The sequence below is a fragment of the Callionymus lyra genome, chromosome 5, assembly GCF_982586985.1.
Source record: "Callionymus lyra chromosome 5, fCalLyr1.hap1.1, whole genome shotgun sequence".
Taxonomy (NCBI): Eukaryota; Metazoa; Chordata; class Actinopteri; order Syngnathiformes; family Callionymidae; genus Callionymus; species Callionymus lyra.
This window is the reverse complement of record NC_141822.1, coordinates 29570572-29580784: the sequence shown is the minus strand read 5'-3', so window position 1 is coordinate 29580784 and position 10213 is coordinate 29570572. Positions and strand designations below refer to the sequence as shown.

General features: G+C 42.7%; 1 protein-coding gene across 2 annotated transcripts; it reads right to left on the bottom strand.

Moving 5' to 3' along the window:
- Positions 1 to 3611: 3611 nt before the first annotated feature.
- Positions 3612 to 9902, bottom strand: LOC148080184 (major facilitator superfamily domain-containing protein 6-A-like). 2 transcript variants are annotated; one of them, XM_087791794.1, is made up of 7 exons: positions 9709 to 9902; positions 7456 to 9052; positions 6569 to 6666; positions 6339 to 6500; positions 6173 to 6271; positions 4962 to 5254; positions 3612 to 4387 (listed from the first exon to the last, which is right to left on the bottom strand). In XM_087791794.1, exons 2-7 carry the CDS (start codon positions 8985 to 8987, stop codon positions 4211 to 4213), a joined length of 2361 nt encoding a protein of 786 aa, XP_087647920.1. In that variant the 5' UTR covers positions 8988 to 9052; positions 9709 to 9902; the 3' UTR covers positions 3612 to 4210. The 2 variants fall into 2 exon arrangements, 1 of the variants encoding a protein (XP_087647920.1); XR_015711344.1 differs by having other exon boundaries at positions 4258 to 4387; positions 4845 to 5254.
- Between the last annotated feature and the right edge of the window lie 311 nt (positions 9903 to 10213).

The window sequence follows — 10213 nt, the reverse complement described above, 5'->3', positions numbered from 1 at the left end:
TTGGAAGAGAAAGTAATTTCAAAAACTAAAACGAATACTGAAGGTTATAAAATGATTTCAGTACAGTATTTATAGAAAAAGGGTGGATTGGTCCATCTTAAATAACAGGAGACTCGAAAGGGGAAACTAATCAGGGATTTGAGATGAGCAAACATTTTACTTTACAACAACCAATTAATTCACCAACTGTTAACAACCGTTTGAATATCAGAACAAAACACGTGAGAGAAACTTTCATATATGGTCAGTTTCAAACTTTCACACTGACCTCATGAGACTATCTTTGTCCCCTCCCCTTTGGTTAATAGTAATAAAACAATCCTCACACTGTTGTAAAAGCAGATACAGTTATATCACCAACAACAGTAGTAAAAGTTGATGTCATGGTACTTCAAAGTAAGAACAAACTGTCTGTAGTGTAAAAGTTAGACTCAGCCTGTAGCTGCGTTGAAAAACTCCCCCTCTGTGCTGGATTGCAGGATGCGGGGGCCAAAGGAAGGCTGGGACAGGGTTGGCCCTGGTCCTCCTGCAGGACCCTGGACTCCCGGCTGCCCACCCAGAGCTGAGCTGAGTGGAGTGGGCGTCATCTATGGAGCGATTGATCCTGATGAGGACACAGAGACTCTTGTTGTGGGGCGGCAGTGTTAGCATAAGTCATAGCAACATTAGCAGTCGTGCCTGGACTACATGTTCATATTTGGTTGTTCATGTCATAGTTGTCGTGACGATGGTACTTGACATTGTTTCTGCAGCATCGGTTTCCTTGAAAAACACTGAACTTATGTGACCTGCAGTGAACAAGAGCCCGCAATGAATAGTTCCTTTAGCCATTCCTATATTAAGCCATAGTCTTGTGTAAACCATGTGCAAGATTAATAATAATTCAAGCAAAATGAATATAATTGGTTCGAAAACACAGATGAAATTGAAGAGGAATCAGAAGAAGACATAAACGCAGGGATTTACAGGAGATGAGTGTGTCAGGGACACTGTTATCCTCCTGAGTGTTCATTTCTAAATCATCTTTGTCTGCTGGAACATGACACATTTTCAGAACAGTGCAGCGGCTGCTGAAGGAGAATGTTAATTTCCCTCCTTGATAAAGACGCGTGTCACCTACAAAAATGATTACAGAACGGTGGGTAATGGGCTTATGATGTTAAAAACATGTTCCTCTGGAGACATGTGCGGCGCCGCTGGATATCCTCAGAGATAAAAGCAGAGAGAAGCCCCGGACTGATCCCTGTGGAATCCCCAGGATTAATGACAAGACAATGATGATTTAAGTCAATTAATGCAACAATCCAGGTCTGTGGGTGTGAAAACTGGCGAGCAACACTTAAGCTGACATTTGTAACATCAACCTGCAATTGTAAGAAGCAATGTTTTCTCAGTAATGTCAATTAGAAGTTGAATAAAGGAGTAAACATTATTTATATGGCTTAAGAGTCGCAGCAAAACATCATTAATTGTGTTCGCAAGATTCCATAATATTGACCAGAGTTATATTATGTTCTACCCATTTATGATCCCAGATTGTGTTGATGTTTTAATATTATGACAATAATAATATTTCGTTACAAAATAGTCTAACATAAAAGCTTAGATATTAAAGCATAAAAAGCAATAACATTCAAGCAATAGTTCCTTAATACATATTGGCCATAATAAATAAAAAGAAGCTTCTCTGCATGTTTTGGATCTTATCCTGGGAACAATTGAGAGAACTCGAGGATGAAAATGTCAGAGAGGGCTGATATGACTTCATGAAACTTTTAAAGGATATTCAAAGTCAACTCTAAAAACTTAAAGAAGACAAATGTGTCTCTGAAGACTCCAGAGAAAACAGCGTTGCATAAGTCTGGTCTAGAAATAATACGATCATATGTGCCTCCCTCTGTTGTTGTTACATTTATAATGGTATTCTGTAATTTAATAAATCAATATTTAAAAAAAGCGGTGGAGCTGGATCATTTGGAATGATGCAATCAAAAATATTTAGTTATTGATTTGACACTACTGTACAAATCAGCTCTTTTAATAGACGTTTGGCTTATCCAATGAAATCCTTGACTGCCCTGATACACTGAGTAGACCTTATGAAAGAACAGCGGGTCATTGGTTGATTTTCAAGCTAGTAGAGGGTTTTTCCAAATTAGTGTCTATAAAGTTGTAGCTGTAGTCGTATTAAAGGAATTCCTCTGCAACGTGTGCTTGGACAGAAAAGCAGTTTTGGTGTTAGTCACGAGTCAGTATGTTTATCCAGTGATGAATGATAGACTGACGTCTTTTATTGTAATGGAATCTACACACACTAACTATCTGATCCACGTGTTGAGCACACCTGAGTTGTCGGATGTTTTGTAAAAACTCAAAATGTGAGCAGCAGAAACTCAACAATGCTCGGGTTGAATCCAGCCGGTTCTTTCAATGCAGTCGTCATTCTACTCAAGTTTCCTCCTCTAGTCCAAAACCAAACCGAAGTTCATTAAGAAGTTCTTTCCCCGAGATATTCTACTGACCAGTAAAGCTGTAACTATTACTCACACCCTCCCATTGAACTTGAGACTGAGGCAACTTGAACAATACTTTGATGCTCGTGAAAAGCAAAACCTATGAACATAAACAACTATGAATCAAATAACTCTGGGCAGCAGTTGATCTAAACGTGATGTTGATTTCTGTCTGAAGTTAAAGAATGTAACATGAACAACAACAATCCTGTATGACCCAATTCTACATTCAATGATTACCAAAGCAACTACATGTTCAAAATAAAGGCCTCTGTCCAAGGGGTGACAGCAGTGACCACCGTATACATTAACAGAAAACACCTTAGAAGACTCATTTAAGGCAGATTTTCTCAGGATAAACTGGAAAATGCAAGGTTATATTCTCACTTGTTCATGATTTTGTCATTTTAATTTATGTGTGGAGCTGAATCTGAAAAGTGGATGCCTTCTCAAGGACTACCTACTTACAACATCGTCCCATAAAGCAGGGAATGTGTTCATTTAATGCTCAAGCGCTTCGAAACTCAGTGCTTTGAAAAGTCAATGAGAACAAAGTCGTTGAGTTAAATCCTGAAAACAGCTTTTATGCTTTTGGTTCGACCTTGAAAGAATTCTCCTCAACATGTTCTTTTACAAAAGCTTCTCCTTGGTTACTTTTCTACAAAACACATACAGAACAAATCACTTCAATTCAATAACTCAGATTTGTAAAAGAAGCCAGAATAAGTTAAAGCACAGGAAAATTATTTTATCACAAGAAAACCGGATCTTATATGATGATTTTGAATGCATTTGTGACACTTAAATAATTTAACTTTTATTAACAGACAACAAACACACAACTTGACCTTAATGACCCGAAGACGCTTTGCTCACAAGCAAAGTCGCAGTTGAAGATTCCGGCGCACGAGTATCACCTAGCGGTCGTCACGATTACTGCACCACCACACGCCAATTATCGATCAGCGTATATGGAAATATAATATAAAAGGTTAAGGGTTCATTTATCATTGCCATTATATTATTTGTACTTGAATACATAATTATGCATTTTAAGATGACCTGGCTTAAATGTAGTTACTGAGGGTTGAAGAAACATTGTCTCATGAATGCACATTTATTACAAATAAACAAGGAATACATACACATGAACACTGTTGAAGAACACCCCCGTCCTCATTTGTCCCTCTTCCCAAAAACTGACTTTACTTACATCCCAAAAGATCGAGAACAGTATTGAATGTTTACAAACAAAAGGCACTTTATCAACAGTAACTTTCTTAAAATAGTTTTTGCAATTTTTAGCAAAATAATACATTTAGTCTAAAAGATAAAAATTAAAAATTAAATTATTATTTAAATAATAAAGCAGCTGTTTGCTGCTTGAATCGTTGAGAACAAATTATCCTTCAATTAAATTCAAACAAAAATACATCTTTGTAGTTTAGCATAAATAAACAGCGTTGAGTTTATATGCATTTTAGGCAAATAAATTAAATCTGACGATTGTCCCTTCATCATCAATATGTACGCTTAAGACAAAGTCCTTCAGAGGACACAAGTAAGTGGGTGAGAAAAAACATCCTTCCGACTTAAGAATTTAACATTCTTGGAATATTTTTGTTCACTGTAAACTGGCGGCTCCATGAAGTGGATCCATCTCCTCGCCACAGCCGGGCTGAGAGAGTTCAAAACCTTCAGTCGGTGTCTTCTGCAGTGAAGGCCGGGTTGTCTGAGGCCTGCTGCGGATCCTCGGAGTCTGTGGGTGCAGGCGGGGTGTGGTCTGACTGTGTGGGCGTCTCTGATGCCGAGGCAGTGGTGTCGACATCAGGTTTCGTTTGAGTCACTGCTGTAGAGTTCTGTGCTTGCACTACCTGGCAACAAGGAGGTAAACAATAGCAGTGGGTTGGCAGGCGGCCATATTGGAAAGTCAAAGCATGTATTTACTGTGTATTCAGTGATTTTGGTTTTTGGTGACGAGAGGGATTACAAGGATCATCTGATATGCAAACACAAACAGGCTCATGCAGATTTTCACTGACACACAGACAAGATGTTTCTTAAACCACAGCAGGAGGGCAATTACACATGCATGGACATTGACACACACACACACACACACACAGGAAATGTCACAAGGATATGAAAAGTCTTATCTCTGCATGCTGTGTTTGTGCACACACAAACATGTTTTCACAACCTTGTGTGTGGCTCGGACACACAGTCACCTTCAGAGTCACAAAAATGAGATGAGTCATGCAGGAAAGACGCACAGTAATTTTCCACTCACGCACACACACATGTGTCTGAACACACACACACACCTCTCACCTTTCTGCAGGTTAGCAGAGGAAACAGGGAGTGAGGGAAGAGATGCATTAGTCCAGTGAATTAGCCCTAGAACCAGCAAACATGTGAAGAGGAGCCGTCGCTCTGAACATCGTGTACCTGCAGTGGCTCGGTCTCGGGCGGCGGTGCATCACTCTTCAACACGCTCATCATCTCTTTGATCTGGACGATGGCGAACGCCACGGTGACCCACGGCGAGGCCGACAGGACCCAGGCCGGCCTGCTCACATCCTCCTGATCCTCCTGGTGCTTGGTCTTCTTCGCGGGGAGGACGGAGGACTGGAGTTTGTGGGCGGCATTAGCGGAGTCGGACTGATTCTGGACCAGGTCAATGGTGGCGATGGGAACCGGACTGGAGGGAACTGGGATGTTCTCAGCCAACATCTTGTTCCCTGGCACATCAAAAAAACAGGAAGTGAGACCTTCAACATCGGGAGTAAATGTTTCCGATAAACTGACCCACACGATCAGAACAATCAGAACAGGATAACCTTGTTACACCTTCAGACGAAAGTCAGATCCGATTATCCAGAATAAATGAACAGGTGAACTGGCTGAATTATTGGGTCGAACACATAAGCATGATGATCACACTCACATCTCAAAATGAACATCCGTGCGAGACTCTCGCTGAAGCCTTTTAACTATAAAGTTCTACCTACCTACAAGGAAGGAATATATGTTTATCTAAAGGACAACTGATGTCAAAATCCAACTCTCCTGACTCACTCCCGAGTTTCAAACATTGAAGTCTTCCTCTCCAATATGCAGTAAGTCCCTCATCATGACTTATTACTTTATAAAGTTCTCCCCCGTCTGAAATCTCGGTAGACAAGAGGTTACGAGAGCGAAGTCCATTATGACGTAATAATGGCTTCAAAAAATGGTAACAAATATCATTAAATTAACTGTCCCTTTACTCGGGTAACCAATACACTCTCCATCCAACTCAGACAATCAATCACTCTAATGACAGCTTTACTGACCACAGTAAAAGTCCTAACTTTACCCTTACCAAAAAAATACATTTGGGGAGAGGCAGCCAATCACAGGAGCTGTAATCCATTTTAACGGGAGAGGAATCATTAAGAATCTAGTGTCATTTAAATTACATAGGTATTTGTATAAACTTTGTGAGAAAGGGAGAAATGTTAATGAAAGGTTTAAAAAGAAAACTTCATGATGTAGGGTGTTTTTTTTATGTAATCCCCCCCAATAAATATGAGACAGCTGTATATCAACCAAATATTGACCAATGACAGGCAGGGAAGAACATTTGAAGTGAATTCATAGTCATAAGACAACTGTACCATCGTCTTCGTTCTTTGACGTCAGGACCTGGATCATGGCAAAGATCAGAAGGATGACCAGCGACGCCATCCCGATTCCTCTGAAGGTCTCAGCAGCACCTGCATGATGGGATTGACAGTGAGCAGCAAATACAGATTTCAAGAAATGCGCTAGAAAATAAAGTACCAAAGTATCCAACGAACACTCCGCCCACCACGGCCCCACAGCCCCGGCCCAGACCGAGGTGAAGGCCCTGGAGGATTCCCTGAGCCGAGGTCCTCAGGGCTGGCGGCACAGCTGCACTCAGGAAGGAGATGCAGGCGGCCCAGACAGCAGCGTGTGTGATGCCTGCGGGACACCATTGATTTTAGGATCGATAAGAGCAGACAAGTCCAGGCCAGCAACAAAATTTTTACCTTGCAGCACCTCCATGGGCAAGACGGTCCAAGCGTTCTTCAGGTATGAGATGTACAAGTAGCGCCCAGTGTTGCAGGCCAGACCGATGTACAGGACTCTGAAACACAAAACCAATAACTCACAACAGCACAAAAGAAAAACTCAGATGGTGGGTAGATTTTAGACACAAACATTCCCTATCAATACAGAATATTTTGCAAATAATAATAATTATTACTATTATTATAGATTTAGGGGGGGAAAATAATACACAATACATTGAGCAGAAAAGTCCAACCTCTGGACTTCATCACAACACGCAACAATTACATTCGACTATATTTGAGAATTTATTGAGCTTCTTTAGTTTGAGAGATCGAAAGTTCACATGCGTTTCCCATCCTCATCACTCTCATCTCAGGGCAGGAAACACCTTAAGTAAACGGCTCATCATGAGGCCAAATATGTTTTGCAGCTGAACAAACAAGGCAGCAGAGGACTGGAGACAGTCACTGCAAACATGGGTGATTTATTTACCTGGTCTGACACCGGCACTGGGCTGTCAATCATTAAACACGGAGGTAGCGTTTAATGATTTAAATAAATGCGGATCATGTATAAAGGTTGGTTTCTTCCCTATTAAAGTGCATGTGTCAGGCCAGACAGCCGCGTGGCTAACAGGATGCTAACAGCGTGTAACCTGACACTGGGCTCTCAGATGCAGAGTGCTGACAATGACATCAGTGTTCCACACAGAATATCCATCCGGACTCAAAGACCTGGAACATCATTGTTGTTAAAGACTCGTCCGAGTAGATTCACAGCATCATCTGAAGATGTTTAATTAGGATCCAAGCATTAAATGCCATTTAAGTGTGTTATGTGTGTGTTTTTTTTCTCCACTGACCGTACGTGTCCGACCAGCTCGATGAACTTGTGGCTGGTGAAGTAGGCGGCGAGCTCAGACACGTGGCTGAGGATGGAGCAGACGCCGAACAGTGTGTAGGTGCCCTTCAGGTCCTCCAGGTGCCAGTAGAGGAAGCTGAAGACGAAGCCGTACCCGAAGCCCATGAACCAGGCCACGAACAGAACCGAGCTGTAGCGCACGCTGCAGAGCAGCCGCAGGAGGTCGCTATAGTAGAACTCCTCTTCGGCAGGTGGAGGGACAGACTCGGCTCCTGAAGCTCCTGAAGCTCCTGAAGCTCCTGCAGCTTCTTCAGCGCACCCTTCCACTGCTGGAGCCTTCGGGAGCTCCGGTCGGTATGTTCCACCTTTCTCGAAGTAAAACTGAGTAGCGATTATGAAGGCGACGGCCATCAGCACGCCGAACACGATGAAGGCAGCCTGGTAGTTCCTTTGTCGGAATTCAGGCAAGACGCAGCCCTTGCCTTCAATGTGGACTTCAATGTGGGTGTGGTCAATCCAGATTCCCACCAACAGCATGGCCAGACCCCAACCCAGGGACCCCCACATGCGCTGCAGTCCATACCGGTCTCGAGCTTTGCCGAGGTACTGAAGCGTCACCGTGTCCACGATGGTGACCGCCGGGGCGCTGAAGAACTCCCCCACGATGACGACCAGCAGGATGATGAGGAAGATGTTCTCCACCTGCTCCATGTCGAAGACCACCTCTTTGTTCGCATTGGACAAGGTGGTGGGAGCAGCGGTGCTGCTGACTGATGATGAAGTCTGTGTTGTGTTCCCCTGAGGGGACCTCAAGGATGTGTGGGGAACTCTCAGTGTAGTATGGGGGGGCAGGAAGGTGGTATTTGGTAAGTTTTTCGAGGAGCCAAGTGTGTCATTGGCGCCTCGCCTGTGCCGCAGCTGGACACCTTCACCAAACTCCCAGGTACTGCGTGGACCACGGCGCTTGTGTTGAGAGTCATTGAGGTTGCCAAGTGGAGAGAAGTTTCCTGGAGGTATCGTGGAAAACTGGGGTGCTGGCGTCGTCATGTGAACCACCTCGCACGTCATGTCGGCAGGTTTGATGAATCCGATGCCACAGTTGAAGAACAGCCAGCAGAGGACAGAGAAGAGAAGCACTATTTTCCCCTTCTTGAAGCGGTCTGCCACCACACCCCAGAAGGGGGCGCTGCAGAACTCGATGAAGTAGCGAATGCCCACGAGCAGGCCACTGCGGCTCGCCGACATGCCCAGCTGTTTGTAGTAGACTGGGAATAGCGGGTGCAGAGAGCCATAGGCAGCGTAGAAGAAGAAGTAGAAAAATTTGGATACAAGCAAGTGAGTGTTGACGCGGAGGCAGAAACGCTGCCAGCAGTTGATGTTGTCGGGCTGCTGTGTCGCGTCCGTAGGGGGCGTCGGAGAGTCCTCCGTGTCCGGTGTCTGCTCCAGTGACAGATTGTTGAAGTGTTCCGAGACATACCTGGCCTTGTCCTCCTCCTCGTCCGTCAGGATGGCCACTTTGTCGTCCGCCGCCATTTGGAAGCTCCAGACTTTCACTGAATTCCGGACGTGCAAACCACCAATCAGGTTTTTGTTTCCCTCTAGGAGAAGACAGATGCGTGAGTAAACAGTGGGAGCAGGAGTTTAGGCTGAATCTATTTAAATAGCACACGTCTTCTGTTGACACTGCAGTAGTGATTCTCTAGGACAGCAACAACAGATCCCGTTTCTGACCCTGAAACCAATCTTTTAACATAGAAATGACAAACATTTGAGTCTCTTTGAAATAAAAGGTCTGACAATGACTCACACAAAATTAAATATTAAGAAAATATATTTGATTATAAGATGTTTTTACTTTTCACTTACACTCACATTATTCACTTGGGACATTAAACTGTAGGTAAAGTCGATTGATAAATGCCCCCCAACAAACACTGAGATAAAACAAAACTATACACCTGAACATCCAATTCAGAATTAAAATAATTTAGAGTCTGGAGTCCAGACTCTGTTAGCAAACTGAGCTGAAAACGTCATCATAGTCATATGCGGAAGTGATTCAAAATATCAAATCAGATCTACAGTCGGTATGGTTCAAAATTCCAAACAAACAAAACATGATAGTTAGACAAATTAAATGGAATGATTTCATGCCATTCTATTAACCTTAAAAATATATAACAAATTGTGAAATATGCGTTGAAAGTGAAATGATTAGAAGGCGAGTTTAAGAGACACGAGCGTAACATCTCACCTGCTCAGGTCACCGCTCCCATTAAAGTGTTACTGCGCACTTTAGAAAACGCCCTGGTCACTCAAATACCTAGTTTTCTCATGAACGCCGAGAATGTTTCATTCCGAGGTCATGTGAAAAAATAGATATTTCAGGAGGATGTTTCCGTCCTCCTCTTTCTTTGTATTGAGAACAACAGCAGCTCGTCTAACCGGCCAGAGCCCGCACCTGTCAATCAAGCTCGAATTGTTAAGGACCGACATCCGACAATTTTCAAAATAATGCTATTTTTCTCCCTCGTTTTCTGTAATCTGAATGTCAAACGCTGTCCACGTTAACGATTACAGTTTATATTGAACGTCATACATTTAACGAAATATAAATTGCCATTTTATACGTAATTTAGTTTTGTACTTGTCTTAATAATTTGATTATTATTATACTAGATAATTAAGTAAAGGTGACATGGTGACGACAAATCTAAAATTGTGCATCTAAAATGCAATAAATAATGATAACAATTCTT

Bases quoted from the DNA above. Each gene is read 5' to 3' on its own strand.
- LOC148080184 (XM_087791794.1), bottom strand. From the start codon at position 8,987: ATGGCGGCGGACGACAAAGTGGCCATCCTGACGGACGAGGAGGAGGAC. The intron at 6,272-6,338 runs GTACTTTATTTT...CCCATCATGCAG, and splicing joins AGTGTTCGTTGGATACTTTG to GTGCTGCTGAGACCTTCAGA. The intron at 4,388-4,961 runs GTACACGATGTT...CCTTGTTGCCAG, and splicing joins CCGAGACCGAGCCACTGCAG to GTAGTGCAAGCACAGAACTC.